Raw genomic sequence first — 17,302 nt, forward strand, 5'->3', positions numbered from 1 at the left:
TTCTGTCTCTTCAGATGTACACTTCTTTTTGACTAGAGAGTAATCTGCTACGGTCTCTGACCTCATGGGCTTTTGCAGAATCAGACTCAGAGGAGGCGTTTGTCCTCTACTGCGATATTTCCTAAGCTAAAAGAAAAGATACAATTTCAGTCCTTAATGAAGTGCATTCAGGCCTTAAAGGATCACTAAAGGAAAAAAATTTTTTTGCTGAAATGACTGTTTACAGGGTATAGAGACATAATAGTTAACTGATTCCTTTTAAAAAACGATTAAAAATAGATAAAAATCAATCATATAATGTACCTCCTAGATGCAAAAACGAAACTGAAACTAATTTAGTCTTTGCGTGTTATTTCATGCCTCTGTGCTGGACAGTGCCATAGAGAGTCATGGCTAGGAAAGCGAAACTAAAATCTCCCATGACTTTTTTCATAAGGAGCCAGACAACCAGGAAGTGTCCAGAACAGGGCAGTATTACAGCAACATCAGAGCAAAAACGAGCAATGAGGACATGAAACCAGGACTGCAGTAAGGTAAAGGAAGCTATTTAGCTAAAAAAAAAAATTCCTTTAGTGATCCTTTAACTTAGAGTGGCCTGAATCTGACCACCGTAAAGGTCTGTGACATAGGCTCCCTAAAAATACCCAGAGCATCTAAGATCTTTCTTGTTCACTTGCTCCTAGTGCTGGCATTATATAGGGACTGGCCTCCCCTTTAAAGATTTTCACTCCCCCCAGATATCCTATTCAGGAGGGCCTTCTGAAAATAATGGTCTAGTCCCCCTAGATAGTGTGTTCCTGGCAGGACCCGCAGATGAAAAAGAAAATGCTCTGCCGTTACTAGGACTGCACTTTCTACAAAAAAAAAAATCATGAAAACACCTCCCAAAACACACTACACAAATGGACTAAAAAAATGTATGATTATGCAACAGCACTAGTGTAAACCTAGGCTAGAACCCTGCACCTAAACATAACTGCTTCTAGCATTTTTATTGTAATATCCTGTCAAACCAAAAAACACAATCCAGAAATCCCATGGAAGAAAAATGGTTTCAGCAAGGCAGCCCTCTTCAGACTGGGCGGTCCTCCAAACAGTGCAAAAACATAAACAAGAGGGCGTAAAAGCCTAGTGCATTACCACCAAAAAACTTTTGCGGAAAAGGGGGTCTGTCCCCCGAAACATGTAAACTTTTCCACCATGTGGCAATAATCGCGTACATCACCAACAGATTATGACCAGCTTTATTTTATTTCTATTTTGTGAGTATAATGCCTTGTACACAAATAAAAAGTCAGATGAAATTTTTTTCATCGGATATTCCGACCGCGTGTGGGCCTCATCGGACTTTTTTCTGTCTGAGTTTAGTTATATATCGGAAATTTCGATCGTCTGTGTGGAACTCCGACGGAGAAAAAAACATGCATGCCCAGAATCAAGTTGAAGCATGCTCGGAAGCATTGAACTTTTTTAAAAAACTTTCTCGGCTCGTCATAGTGTTTTTCGTCACCGCATTTTGGACGGTCGGAATTTGGTCTGACAATGTGTATGCAAGACAACTTGAATGGAATTCCGACGGAAAATTCCATCGGAAATTCCGATCGTGTGTACAGCGCATACCACCGTTGTGTGTGTTCAATAAATGGCTTTGGTGGGAATGCACTAGGCATTTGCTCCCTTTTGTGTATGTTTTTGCATAAGATCCTGTGTCCTGCACTGTACTCTAACAAGAGGATCTTGCAGGTAAAAAATCCCCTTTGTTTCCAGAAAGCACACCAAGATGGCTTAGAGAACATGTGAAAAGGAGACCGGGGTTTCACCTGTTTTGATGGAAATTAAAAGAAAACTGAAATGCAAGCTCTTTTGCTGTTCTCAGGAAGAAAAATAAATAAACACAGTAACTGCTGCTTATTGCCAAAATAAAATTAATGGTACACACACTTATGACTTTACCCCAGTTTTAACCACTTCATCCCCGGACCATATTGCTGGTCAATGACCGGGCCCCTTTTTGCGATTCGTCACTGCGTCGTTTAACTCACTGGCTGTCGTGCGCCGTGACTCCCAAACAAAATTGGCGTCCTTTTTTTTCCCACAAATAGAGCTTTCTTTTGGTGGTATTTGATCACCTCTGCAGTTTTTATTTTTTGCGCTATGAACAAAAATAGAGCGACGATTTTGAAAAAAAATGAATATTTTTTTCCTTTTTTCTCTAATAAATATCCCCAAAAATATATAATAAAAAATGTTTTTCCTCAGTTTAGGCCGATACGTATTCTGCATATTTTTCATAAAAAAATCACTAAGCATTTATTTAATGGTTTGCGCAAAAATTCTAGCATTTACAAAATAAGGGATAGTTTTATGGCATTTTTTTTTTTACTAGTAATGGCGGCGATCGATTTTTATCGGTACTGCGACCTCATGGCGGACACTTCTGACACATTTTTGGGACCATTAGCATTTTTATAGCGATCAGTGCTATAAAAATGCATTGATTACTATAAAAATTCCACTAGCAGGGAAAGGGTTAACACTAGGGGGCAAGAAAGGGGTTAATTATGTTCCCTGTGTGTGTTCTAACTGAAGGGGGGGTGGGACTGACTTGGAGAAATGACTGATCGCTGTTCATACATTGTATGAACAGACGATCCGTCATTTCTCCCCCTGACAGGACCGGGAGCTGTGTGTTTACACACACAGCTCCCGGTTCTCGCTCTGTAACGAGCGATCGTGGGTGCCCGGCGGTGATCGCGCCCGCCGGGCACGTGCGTCGGCACCAGGGGCGAGCTGGGGGCGCGCGCACCCCTATTGGCTAAAACGCGAGATGACGTATAGCTACGTGATCTTGCGCAGCCGAGCCGACCTGCCGCCGTATAACTGCGTCTGGTCGGCAAGTAGTTAAAAACAACTGTAATCCAGCGACAAAGGTTCACAGCATGTCATTCTGCCTGTCGTCCTCGCGCTCCAATGCGTTTCACCTACAAAAGAGCTTAATCTCCTCCATTGTTTTGGTTGGGCATCTGTATGTGGCCATAGGACAAGGGGGTGTTTGGAGCAACACGTTTTATTATTGGTTCTGCATGCTGTTTATATATTGATTAAAAAGCTTCAAATATGTTTCTAAATGCAGTCTATGTTCAGAGTTGTAAATGACACTTATTTACAAGTCCAAGGACTGTTTAATATATGTATGTATGACTCATGAAATCAGAAGCTTGGCAGAATCACTACCAAAGTGCTCCTAATTAGTTATTAAAACTACAAGACAAAGGGACATTTCAGCCTCCCCTCTCGACTAGTGATTTATTCTATGCTAAGATGATCATCTTTTTGTGGGGATGCTATGCTAATCAGTGCAGGGCAGATGGCAATCAGAATTGCAGCACATTAGAGCTGATTGCAACAGAAGTCCAACTGGCACTTCTTTATTTTATTTATAAAACTTATGAGCTGCCTGCTGTTGAGGCGACATGATCCTGATATACAGCACTGCCTCAGTTCATTTCATTATGTATGCCTTGCACCTTTCACCATGCTGTTTGCCCATGATAAAGGAAAGGGCTTAAAAATGCCCTCCTGAAGGGTGATTTTTTTTTGCTCTGTGAGTTTTAAATTGCGGATCACTTTAAGCTGATTACCACATCATCTGCTAGAAATGAGACCTAGATATGCTAATATGTACATATGTGGTTTCGTCATGTCTAATTGCAAGGACCAAAGGTGCTTTCTACATGAGGCATATGTTTTAACTTTGCTTTTTGTGCAGATGTCAGCTTATGAATAAAACATACTGTGTGTTTTTTAGCATAGAGATCAACATTTTAGAAAGGGAAGTGTTTGAAAGGAAATGGTCAACAAATAAGAGCAGTGTGCGACCACTAATCCATTAGTGCCTACTGAGGACTGTATTTGAGGTCACACTTACTGAAGCATTAGAAGCATTAAGCTATAATGTTTGTAGTATTTTACAGCGAACTGCTTGCATCATTTCCAAACAGGGTTCAATGTTCAGGAAATGCTTATTAGCTCAGTATAAAAAAAATAGATCGTCGTTCATCTGAGCTCTCATCTGATGAGCAACATGATCAAAATCCATTTTTTTTTCACATAAGGTTTTTAAATACCTTTTTGGTCTTTTGCAACTGAAAGGAAGTATGACTTGTATCAGCTAAATTGAGAATTGTAGTCTCGATGTACCACGATCCCCAATACCTGAGCACAGCTTAGATTCATTTTGCTGATCGTCTTTCTAAACTATATAGAAAAAATATATTTTTGTGCTTGGTGTAATTTCAAAAAGTAGGATGCAGCACTCTTAGGCCCCGTACACACGACCGGATCGATCCGCTGAAACTGGTCCGCCGGACCAGTTCCAGCAGACAGATCCGGTCGTGTGTAGGCCCGAGCAGACAATTGTCCGGCGGATCAGACAGTTTCCAGCGGATAAAAATTTCTTAGCATGTTAAGAAGAAATCTGTCCGTCGGACGTATTCGGTCGTCTGTACAGACTCACCGGACACGTCCGACCGACCGCCATCCCTTGCATGCGTCGTACTGATTCGACGCATGCGTGGAAGCATTGAACTTCCAGGGCAGCGCACGTCGCCGCGTCATCGCGGCCATGCCCCGTGGATTGTTTACACGCGGATTTCTGTCTGATGGTGTGTACAACCATCAGACAGAAATCTCCGGGCGGACATGTCCGCTGAAAACGGTCCGGCAGGCCGTTTTCAGCGGATTATCCGTCCGTGTGTACGGGGCCTTAGAAGGCGGTTCACCCCAAGTCGCCCGACATAAATTACATGGAAGTGAATGAGAGCCGTCCTAATGCACACTACTGAAGTCGCTCTGACTTCAGAAAAGGTTCCTGTACTACTTCAAGGCGACTTGCCTCCAAGTCGGATCAGTGTCTTAACTGAAGCAACTTTCCAGGAAGTGAAAATAGTTTTCTAAGGCAAACCCCTCCCTCCCACAGAGCAGCTTATGCGATTGGCCACTGGCAAAGTCGCCTGTCCTGGAGGCGACTTGAAGTGGCATTGTAAGTCGCTCCAAGTAGCGTCGAAGTCGTGCTCAAGTCGTCTCCAAGTTGCCTTGTAAAGTCGAGCTGGAAGTCGTGTTGCCCCAGTGTGAACCGACACTAATGCCGCGTACACACCATCACTTTATGTGATGAAAAAAAATGACGTTTTTAAAAACGTCACTTCAATTGACCGTGTGTGGGGGAAAACGTCGTTTTATGTCTTCTAAAAAACAACCAAAAAAAATTGAAGCATGCTTCAATTTTATGTGTCGTTTTTCAAAACGTCAACTTTTACTTCACAGAAATTGACCGTGTGTAGTAAAAAACGTCGTTTAAAACGACGTTTTTTCACCCGCGCATGCCCAGAAGCTACTTATGAAGCAAGCTTCAATGGAAAAAGTGGTGAGAACATAACCTCGCTTTGCTAGAACATTGTGAGAAAAACGATGGTGTGTAGGCAACTTCGTCTTTGAAAATTGAAGTTTCAAAAACGTCATTTTTTACTTCACAGAAAATGTCGTTTTTTTTCATCACATAAAGTGATGGTGTGTACGGGGCTTAAAAGTCAGAATACAAAACAAACTAAAAAGGTATATGGATTGGTGCGTTTCAATGATTCTATCAAAGAAATTACATAACATGCTTTTAAAGTGCTAGTGCATGGATTTCAAAGGATTCCCATAAATAAAATATGAATATTGTGTGGTATTCCTGCCATCAAATATATACGAATAATCGGTTAAAGATTAGAATACATAAAAGTTCATAGTGAACAGCAAATAGTGTGAAAGAGTCCACATGGAAATCTTCCAAAAACGCAAAGGAAAACGAGTAAGTGCTCTTCCACATGCTTTTTCCACCAGATCAAAAAGCCTTGGATAGCAATGATCCTCAATATAATGGAGATAAATAAGCCCCCTGGGAGTCTGCCTGTTTAAATCAGCAGTGACCTTCAGACCTCTGATTGGCTCACATCAAGGGTTAACAATATTCCACTTAAAGAGGAACTGCAGTCTGCTCACATAATTTGTAATAACAACATCATTCTGAAGCTTCCCTCCAACCACCTTACATATTTTATATATAGGGTACACTGTGATTCTGTACTTGCCAAATATGTTGTAGAAATCTCCTTCCACTGAGTCTGGCTGCATCCATTTTAACTGTGGGCAGCTAAAGCTTCTGCCTGTTCACTTCCTGGATTTACAGAGACACACAGAGGCACACCTCCAAATCTGCAGCACTCATTGGCCCACTTATGACTCATCCCCCCTTCCTTTCCTGGCAAACTCTCACGAGAGTGAGAGAGAAAGCTGTGCATGATGTCATAAGCCCCTAGGCTTATTACCAGACAGGAAAGAGGAAGAGGTCTGTATAAGGTATTTACTGGCAGAAAAATTAATGTTTTGCTATCCAAAGTTAAAACAACAAGGGCAGAGGATGTAATGGATGGCAAGATGAAAAAATGACTGCAGTTCCACTTTACGATGAAATTGTCCTCCAAAGCAATTAAATGTAGCCAAACCTAATGTAATACCGCCAAAGTATAAAGCTTTATTGTACGGCTGAGGAGCTACTAGCACAATGAACATGAAGATGCACATCCAGAGAAAACGCTGCGCCGCTCTCCCAGGAATAGGCTGTCGCAATGTCACCAGCTAAGCCCCATCCAGCATGTTTTGCCACCAATGAGCATTGTCAGGTGTGACGATGAAGCAGGACTGGCCAGTATTATTGCTGATATAGGAAAAAGAGATTTATGAGGACTAGATGTCTTATACTGCCAACATCCTTAAGACATGAATAAAAGAAGGTATGCAACAAGTGCATGAGAGGCTGCCCCCTTGGACTTTTCAGGCAGAGAGAGTAAAGAGAGTAGAATATATAGAGGAAAAGGCACAGACGTCCCAACTTTATTAAATATACAAAAGTCGTATTGTAGTTGTGTAGAAACACAAATTACACTTGTGCTATAAAAAATACACCAATGAACCAATCGTGTATAGGTACATATATCAACCCAAAGCTCACAATCCAAAGTACTGCCCAAGTCAAGCTGAGGTCGGTTGAATCGATATGTAGCATACATCCCGACATGTTTGGGAAATTCACATTGGTATATGTTTTTCCTTCCTCAGGGGAGGTTTATTGTTGGGTGATTTTATTCCTCATCTGTAACATAAATATATGTCTATAGTAATATTTGGACAGTAATGTAGAAAAAAGGCATCAAAAATAAATGTTAAAAACTATATAGTACCAAAGATTGTCAGTACATGCATATATGGAATTCACCAAGGATCATGGACAGATAAAAACAATTGTGCAGAGTACATGCTGGCTAAGAGAGTCCACAAAGGCACGATAGATAGGCAACCACACATGCAAATATTGCTGATATACACTGCATACTTTTCTAAGTACTCCTCTTGGCACATGGCTCTCCATCCAGATCTTTACCACAGGTTGGGGGATGTTGAACATGGATATTATGCCGTCCAGATTCAACAACAAACTGGACAGGTTTGTTGCCAGGTCCATGGACTCTCGGTGGCTTCCCTGGTGACACAATGCAATCCGCCTTATCTTTTCTACAGCTCCTTCCTCATCTGCTCTGCAGGTTTGAGATGGAGGGTATTCCAGTGTTTCTCATCACATCGAATTGCTCTCCCAAGAGCTAGTGATCCATCCATGCTTCACAGTTGCTGGCTTTAATGGCATGACTGGTTGGAGCTGCGGTCCTCAGAACAGGGGCCTATCAGGTTCAATCATTTCTACACTCTTGTGGGCTATTAAATGGACTTGCAAGTCTACCATTACACTTGGAGGAACTAATTTGCTTGGTGTGAATCAATTAACTTTCCAACTAGAAAGAATCCTATGTGGGATGTATTCTGTTCTTCTGGTTGGTCTGGATCTGCAACTTGCATTGAGTAACATCAATGAGCAAATCTCAGCCTTTACAGTTCTGTTTCAGAGATCCTTGGCCTGTTACTATCTAGTTAAGGCTTTTGTTCAGGGTTTCAAGCCCATATGTCTCCCTGCTTCTTGTTCCACTGTTGATGATAAGTTATCATTGGATCTTTATGGTTTAAGGCAGTGTTCCCCAACCCACGGACCGGTACCGGTCCGTGGATCAAACGGTACCGGGCCGCCAGAAGACCTTCAAATTATTTCACTGTGGCGGCCGAGGTGCAGAGCATTGCACTCCCAAGCCCGCCCATTGTGTCACAATAGCAAATGAAAATTCGCTATTGTTACACTGATCCTCCTGGCCAATCAGCACTGCTGTCCCGCCCTAACATACGGGGCTGCAAGGCTACGCTACACAGCGTCGCAGCCGCCCGATGAGAGCAGAGAGAGAATTACGTCATCTCTCCGCCCTCCCCCTCTATGCATTCCCGTAAGCGAACGGCTCCCCTCACATTCCCGCCCTAAAACTGTAAGTACAGTGGGCACTGTGGAGGGACATGCATTCCTGTCCGAGTTTGCAAATCGCACTGCCATATGCGAACTGATTTGGGGGTGTTGTCAACTTTTAAATGACACTCCCAGCAGTTCGCATAGGGCAATGTGAACTGCCGCAAAACATGTGATGCGGGAACCCGCAATGGATTTGCAGGGTTCCCGCACTAACCGCTAATGCAACACATCGCGTTTCCTCCTACCGAGCCTTGGAAAAATATTCTTCCACAAACCGGTCCTTGGTGCCAAAAAGGTTGGGGACCACTGGTTTAAGGAATGTTCTACCAGATCTGTTGGTGCATCATGGGCTTTTCAGCATCGGCATCTTTTTCAGATTTGCAAGGCTACCACCCAGGCTTCTGTTAATTTTTCATCTGTTACATAATTTTACATTCAATTTCTGCATTTGTTACGTTATACCAGGTGGATTTTAGACCTTCTCTATAACCAGTTTTGGGTGTAAGGTGCTACAACATCCTTTCGGAGTCTGACAAGTCTTCTTGACCCCATTTGTTCTGTCGACCTGTTGACTTGTATTGCTGTGTTGTCCACTCCTCAGTTGAACTATTTTTGGATGTTCCAATAATAATGACTACAGGTGTCCTGTGTCCTTTACTTTGTGGCTAAGAAAATAGGATTTTTGACTTTCCTGTAAATTACATTTTTTTGGAGTACAGTAAACTGGTTCTGTTCTTGTGGTCTCTGTATTGCTTGCTACAAATCTGAGGCTAGCTGAGAGTGGGAGGTGTATTTTACTGGCAAGTCGAAAATCATAATTTTATGTAGACCTGGGTGGGTTGAATATTTTTACTGGTTTCTTGTCTGTTTGAGGAGCATGTATTGGACTACTCAGAATGTATGTGACTGAAACTTCAAACCCAGAAAGTTGCTACAGAAAACATACACTGCAGAATAAATACATTTGCTTCTTAGTGGTCCATTCCTTTTTTAAGTAGTGACTTTGGGATGATATCTCTGGAAGCATTCACTTGTCACAAAGTACTTCAGCTTTCTAACAAGCCGATCTGAAAAATCCTGTCATTCAGAAATAAATTTAATTCCCCAAACACCTAAAAATTAACCCTCAACTCAAAAATACCCCTAAACTTTACTGTTTAACCCTTTAATTGAAAGTATCCATTATTCAAACTCTAAACATATTCCAATCTCATGCCACAATGTGAAATGTATTCTTCTACCATTTAAAAATTCTTCCTGCTTAACGCTTTAGAGAGAATGTTGTAGGCCAGTCAAATGGCTTTGTCTAGTTATGCGACTAATGCTATCAATGGTGCTCCACTTGCTTCAAATTACTGGACCATTTCACTGTGCTTTAAAAATGTTTTTATGTATATACAGTGGTAAAAATTATTATTTGATCCCCTGCAGATTTTGTAAGTTTGCCCACTTGCAAAGAAATGAAGGGTCTATCATTTTTATCATAGGTGTATTTTAAACTATAGACACAGAATATCAACCGAAAATCCAGAAAAAACATGATACAAATGTTATAAATTTAATTTGCAGTTCAGTGAGTAAAATAGGTATTTGATCCCCCAAACAAAACATGACTTACCAGTACTTGGTGGAAAAACCCTTGTTGGCAAGCACAGAGGTGAGATGTTTCTTGTAGTTGATTACCAGGTTTGCACACATCTCAGGAGCGGTTTTGGTCCACTCTTCTTTACAGATCTTGTCTACATCCTTAAGGTTTCTTGACTGCCTCATGGCAAATGGGAAGTTTCAGCTTTCTCCATAAATTTTCTTTAGTATTAAGGTCTGGAGACTGACTAGGCCACTCAATGACCTTAAAGTGGATATAAACCACATGTGCAACAATTGGAGATACATACACCATGTGTTAGCCCTTTGTTTGTTTAAAGTGGTTGTAAACCCAGATGAAAAAAAAAAACTGCAAGACAAAGGCATAATGAGCTAGTATGCATCCCATACTAGCTCATTATGAAATACTAACCTTGGAACAATGCTGTTGCAGTGGTCCTGGCACACTGCTGTGATCGGCGACATGTCCTCCTGGAGTCATTTCTGGGTTTGCGGGCTTCGGCACTTTGATTGGCATGCGAGGGGAGCCACCGGTAATGGCACAGCAGCTCAAACGGCAAAAGCAAGACGTTTCTTCAGTGCGGATACAGTGAATAAATCCCAAACAGTGCAAGGTTAGGAAGAAGTACCTACAGGTAAGCCTTATTACCTTTATTATAGGCTTACATGTAGGTAAAAGTGGTTATACAGGGTCTACAACCACTTAAGGACCAGAAGGATTTACCCCGAATGACCAGGCCATTTTTTGCAAAACGGCATTGCGGCGCTTTAACTGACAATTGCACGCCCGTGTGACACAGTAGCCAAACAAAATTGACAGCTATTTTTTTTTTTGCGCTATAAACAAAGAGTGACAATTGTGAAAAAAAAAAGTTTTTTTTTTTTTACTTTTTGCTATAATGCATATCTCCAAAAAATATAAAAAAAAAAATTTATTCATCAGTTTAGGCCGATATATATTCTATATATTTTTGTTAAAAAAATAGCAATAGGCGTATATTGATTGGTTTGCGCAAAAGTTATTGCGTCTATTAGTAAAAACAATAAAAGTCCCTAAATCTTTCCCATGGTTTGTAATGGCATCGATCTGATTTTTTTAGCAGGACATTGTGGCAGAGAAATCTGACCCCAAATGACACTTTTTGGGGACCAGTGACATTATTACATTGATCAGTGCTATAAAAATGCACTGATCAATGTAAAAATGACACTGACAGGGAAGGGGTTAAGTGTGTTCCTTGGGTGTGTTCTAACTGTAGGGGGCATAGGCTGCCAGGGACATGACAGAGATCAGTGATCACTGTTCCCGATCTCTGAACAGTAGATCTCTAACATGTCATCTGGCATAATGGGCATCCGCTTGTACACTAGCAGATCCCCGTTCTGCCTCTGTACTAGGCAATCTTGTACTTGGCTCCTGCTGCTGTCAATCAAATCTCCAATGACGCAGAGCAGAGTCCTGCTGTCTGTGTCGATAAAAGCAGCAGAAGGACATGGGAGCGCGCCTGCACTGGTGCCCTGAGGGAGAGTGCTTTTCCGACAGGTCGCTCAAGAAGAGGAGGATCGGGGCCACTCTGTGCAAAACCAACTAACATGTTTAAAAAAAAAAAAAAAAAAAAAATTACCTTTTTAGATATCCTTTAAGTGGTTAAAGATAAAGAGTACACTAGTTGTACCTGCATTCTTTTCATCCATGTGCCTCTCACAGCCCTCTGTGTCTACAGCAAACAAGTCACTGCCCCTACCTATGACTGGTCTATACGATAAGGAGCACTGGAAAGGGCGCATATACATACAAAAACATAGAATATCCAGGCTCAAACTTACCGACCAATCAGCAACCAACCAAATTCTCCTGTCTAACAGTGTGCATTAAAAACAGAGGTTTAGTTGCACGCATTTGCAAATGCATGTGTAAGCTGCAGGCCCCGTCAAGGCTCTCTGTATACTGCAGTCCTAGCTATAACATTACATTTTAAGTCTCCTCAGTAGGAGCACATGACTGCTGATGGATAGATAAGGGGCAGGCGACTGGAGGTAGCCCAGCCCTCATTAAAGGGGCAGGAGCACACGGAAGCAAAGGTGCCAGTGCGCTGCCTGACCACAGCCGTCTGTCTACAGGCCAGAGCTCAGTAGGCGGAGTCCTCGCATCACAGGACTCCCCTCCTATCTGTACACTCCCCCCTTCCCTGGAAATCAAATTGGCTTAAATGCAGAGCCGAAATCTGTTAAATCAGTTATCCTCATAAACACTGGGCAGCATTTGAGGCACAGGGGGATGCAAACTTTTATAGCAGGAGAGCAAATGTCATGAATCCATACACATATACTGGCGTGCTTAACTGTGCTTATCTCTGCTAACGGAGGAGGAGGGGGGGAGACATCACTGTCCTCATTATCAACAGAGCCAAACAGCCTCACACAGATTTAACCCCACAGCTGCCAGGGGGAGAGCTGAGCCGGACGATGCAATTAACTCCTCACTGGCTGGGCACTTTTACAGTAATGCCCTATGTTCAAGTAGTAGTTGCACAGTAAAAGTGCCCATCCATTGAGGGGTTAATTGTATCCTGCTAGGCTCTCTCCCTGGGAGCTGTGGGGTTAAATCGGTTTGAAGCTGTTCTGATCTGTTGATAATGATGGTGATGTCTCCCCCCTCCTCCATTAGCAGAAATTAGCACAGATAAGCATGGCAATGTCTCTCCCCGGGCTGGAGCTCTTTAGGGAGCAATATGTGATTGGCAGTGGGATGCATGCCCCTTCTCTTAGGCCCATGCATAAGTCTCCTAATTAGTCTGTCAGTCACAGAAGAGGGGAGGTGGCGACACACTTTTTTTTTTGTCTGTTTTCTTTGCTGTCGGAAATTGGAGAGGATTGTAGATGACTGGCTGCTCTTTTCCTGGTCAGACTGGGGGCAGATGGCTTCTATTGCTTTGCTGTGTGAGGTAGACTGGTTATTTAAATGTTGATGTTTCGGGTTTACATCCACTTTAATGTGCTTCTTCTTGAGCCACTCCTTTGTTTTGGCGGTGTGTTTTTTTGTCACGGTCATGCTGGAAGACCCACCCACGACCCATCTTCAGTGTTCTGGCTGAGGGAAGAAGGTTCTCATCCAAGATTTTACAATACATGGCTCAGTCCATTGGCCCCTCAATGTGGCAAAGTCACCCTGTACCTTTTTAGCAGAGAAACCGCCCCAAAGCATCATGTTTCCACCTCCGTGCTTGACTGTAGGGATGGTTTTCTTAGGGTCATAGTCAGCATTTTTATTCCTTCAAACATGGGTCGAGTTAATGCCAAAGGGCTAAATTTTGGTATCCACAGCACTTTCTTCCAATCTTTTTCTGAATCATTTAGATGTTCATTGGCATGAATGTGTGTGCATTCAGGCAGGGACTCGCCATGTTTGGAGGAAGAAAAATTCTGACTATAACCCTAATAACACAATCCCTACAGTCAAGCATGGAGGTGGAAACATTATGCTTTTGTTGGCTAAATGCTGAAGGCCTCAGTTTAAAAAAAATAAATAATATATATATATATATATATATATATATATATATATATATATATATATATATATATATATATGAGAGAGAGAGACTCTCTAGTTTATATAGGAATCACAACTTCTCCAAACCTAGTTAATAATACAAGATTTTTGTTGTTAAAATCACTATCCGTGTATATGACATGTTTCTGGACATTGCTGCAGTGAAAGTATAATTTCTGGTGATTTGTTGGTTAACTTGGCACAGCTCAATTGCACCCGTTAATAACCGTTTTGTATACTTTTTGTTTTTTAGGATGAGTGGATTCCCATGGTTGTGATATCTGGACATTTCAACAGTGTGCAAGGTTTAAGATGGGATCCTGATGGTGAATTTATCATAACAGTTGGTACAGATCAGACAACCAGACTGTTTGCTCCTTGGAAAAGAAAGCATCAAGCTCAGGTATTTTATGTGTTGTACATATTTGTTATAATTTTACAAATTGTGTAGTGTTGTAAAATGTTGGGCTACCTAATCTGAGCTGTGCACTGATTCAGGGGTTCACTAATTGTTATAGTGTTTGTGTTGAAAAGCTGAAAAAGTGGTTGCATGCAGTTTAATATTTAAAGTGGTTGTAAAGTTTTTTGTAAAATAAACATGTTATACTAGTCTTCAATTCTATTGCACAGAGCGGCCACGATCCTCCTTCCCACCTGGGGTCCCCTTCTGGCTCCTCTGGCTCCTCCTTTTCATGGTATGCCACCATAGGAAGCCACTTCCTATAGTGGCATTCCTGTGGGCTCGATCACAAGCCACGGCACGTCCATAGACACTAACAGCATGGCTTGTCCCCACCCCCACTCCCACTCTGTCACAAGATTTGGCTGATGGCAGCGGGAGCAAAGCCTGTGAGACCGGGGAGAGCTGCCACACACGGGAACAGCAATTGATTGACTGAGGGCTCAAGTGTAAGGGGGGTGATGTTACGTAAACATTTTTTAACTTTAATGCAGGAAATGCATTAAAGTGGTTGTTAAGTGACTCTGACATTACCATACTATCCTCTCTGTCTCCTAATCCTGTGTCCCCCTATGTGTGTGAATTATAAAAAAAAAAGCCAATTATACCTTCTTTCAGAGTGCCAGCCAGCTCTCTCCTTTCCCTGTCTGACAGCTGGGGCTGAGATTCCCCTGCTGATGTTGACCGGAAAGGATTGGAGGAGAGAGACAGCCGGTCACCCCTCTGAAATGAGGCGTAATCTGCATTTTTGTTTATATCAACGCAGCCCCCATTAGAGGTCCCCATCCGCTGCTAATCCGTGCCCCATCAGTAACGTCTGTCAGTGCCCATTAATGTGCCAATCATTAGCTCATCAGTAATGCCTATCAGTACAGGGAGATGACCATCAGTAATGAATGTCAGTAGCTCCTCATCAGTGCTGCCTATTAGTGCCCATCAGTACTGCATATCAATGCCACGTCAGTGAAGAAGAATTTTTATTTTTTTTATAACAGAAACAAAGAAAAACTTCTTTTTTTTTTCCGCTCTTTTGCTTGGCAAAAAAAAACAGTGGTCAAATACCACCAAAAGAAAGCTCAATTTGTGGGGAAAAAAGTGATGGCATTCAGTTTGGGTACAGTGTTGTATGACCGCGCAATTGTTATTCAAATGTATATTAGACTAGGGGTTGGCTCTCTAAGGCCTCAGTGCTACCCACTCCGTCGATATAGGTGTCATTCTTTCCTCTTCTATGCCTCTCAAATATGATATTGCACACTATAATATAAGGGGCAAGAGTACTGATTCTTTCAAACTTTGGTTTTAATTGAAACATGGCATTGACTATATGATACTTCTCATACTCCTGATGAAGTGGATGCAAACTCTTTGGAATACATCGGGTAGAGGAAGATTCATCGCGTTTTGATACATTTCACAGTTGGTCTAATAGTAGCTTAGTTTGCCATGTCTCTTCTTTTTATATGTTGACATACCAATAAATTCTGTTTTTACATATGTCACCTCTCCTATATATTTTTGTAATTCAAGTGCCTTAAAAGTCCCAAAAAATAGGGGCATTTCTCTGTCTGTATACCTTTTGGCAACATGTTACATGTTTCACCCAATTATAGGGTGGCACATGTAACTTGTTCCCAATGCTGCAGCCACCGCCCGCTGACCCCCCTCCCTGTGGCAGCAGTACAGGGAGAAGTTCCACGTACTAGCTGCCACTGCTCCATCCACACAGCTGCATCATTCAGACACACAGCTCTGTGTGTCTGAATGAACTACAAGCCCCGACATCCTTAGCGGCTGTCGGCTTGTAGTTCTCAAACTACCACGGCATTGTGGGGCACCGTGGTAGTTCATTGAGTCTTTGTCAGGGAGTATCGGCTTACCCATATGGGATGTACGGGTAAGCAGATACACCGACAGTGTGCAGGAGACCTGCATGGTATCTGCTGATCGCTGGTGCAATTCTTTCCAGGCTCCTGCAAGAAAAAAAAATGCACATTTTTTTTTTTACCTGCAAAAAATGTGCATTTATTTTAATTTTTTTAAAGTGAACTTGTGCTTTAAAAATTAAACAACAAAACAGATGGTGCTGAACTTTGATACTAAGCTGGATCATCACCTGTAGGTTACAGTAAGATTGTAGTTTTCCTTGTAAGACACAATATTCTGGTGCTGTATTGGTACCAGTTCATTTAGATAGAGGTCATGCCTCATAGAAGTATACGTTTTTTGTTTAGGTGGTGGATGTGTGGGGCTAGAGCCAGCAGTGTTACTGCACATAGGGTGCATACATATCTTTAGTCTTCTAATTCTTATCAAAAGCATATGCCATAATAAACCTTTAACTAGGGGTTTTGCTTTTTCCAACAACTGCTTAGGGGGACAAAAACACTTGGCTTCCAATTTTTTTATGTGTTGAATAACTGTTTTATGACTGAAAAATCTATTTAGCAAGTCTGTGAAAGAGCTCAGTTTGTTGCTAGGCAACAAGACCGCATAAAGAGCAAGCCTTCCAAAAAGAAAAAGTAATGACGTTATTTTTTATTTATTTTTTATCAATCCAAAGGGGCTTCTCGGTAGGCTTGCAATATGATGTGGTTGTTCTATGTGATTGCAATGCCACATAGAACTTCTCTGGTTATTCTTTGTAACTGGTATATTTTCATTTTCTCCTTTATGACCGTTTATCTTGTAGTGAAAATACTTCACAGGGGAAGGGTGCCTTATTTTATTTTACTGTTTCTGAATGAAGTGTGTGTAACAAACCATCTAGTAATGTGTTCATGCTTGCAAATGGTGAATGATTGCTAAAAAGGATAAATGTATACTGAAATTATAATACTGTAAATGTAACCACCTAATAAACCGTTTGCAGGTACTCGTACTGACCCTAGGCATGCGCACAGGGTGTGCCTGGGCACACCCTAATCGGTGCACATTCCCGCTTACTGCCCTGGCTCATTCCTCCAACACCCCGGCAGTGCTGCTTTCAGAGAAGTCCCCATGATGGATGCGCTGTTGGCCACTCTGGTGCACGCCTGTGTGTTCCTGTGCGCGTTGGTGTGCGTGTGCCTGTGCTCATCTTGGTGCCAATCAGTCTATTTAAACTGTCGGTGCACCTTGTTTCGGTGCTGTCTGGTCTGCAGCTCCCTGTGTCCCTTGTTCCCGTTATCTCCTCTGAACTTTGACCTCCTGACTACCTGGCTTGTTACTTGGATTTCCCCTAGTCTTCCGCCTGCAC

General features: G+C 42.0%; 1 protein-coding gene across 1 annotated transcript in view; it reads left to right on the top strand.

The window, feature by feature from the left end:
- Positions 1–17,302, top strand: part of ELP2 (elongator acetyltransferase complex subunit 2) — a 171,806-nt gene that overhangs the window by 91,563 nt on the left and 62,941 nt on the right. Inside the window, exon 12 of the mRNA XM_040353517.1 lies at positions 13,858–14,007. Within this exon, the coding sequence (XP_040209451.1) occupies positions 13,858–14,007 (150 nt within the window). The remainder of the gene's footprint in view (positions 1–13,857; positions 14,008–17,302) is intronic.

This window comes from Rana temporaria, chromosome 5 (genome assembly GCF_905171775.1).
Source record: "Rana temporaria chromosome 5, aRanTem1.1, whole genome shotgun sequence".
In the NCBI taxonomy this organism is placed as follows: domain Eukaryota; kingdom Metazoa; phylum Chordata; class Amphibia; order Anura; family Ranidae; genus Rana; species Rana temporaria.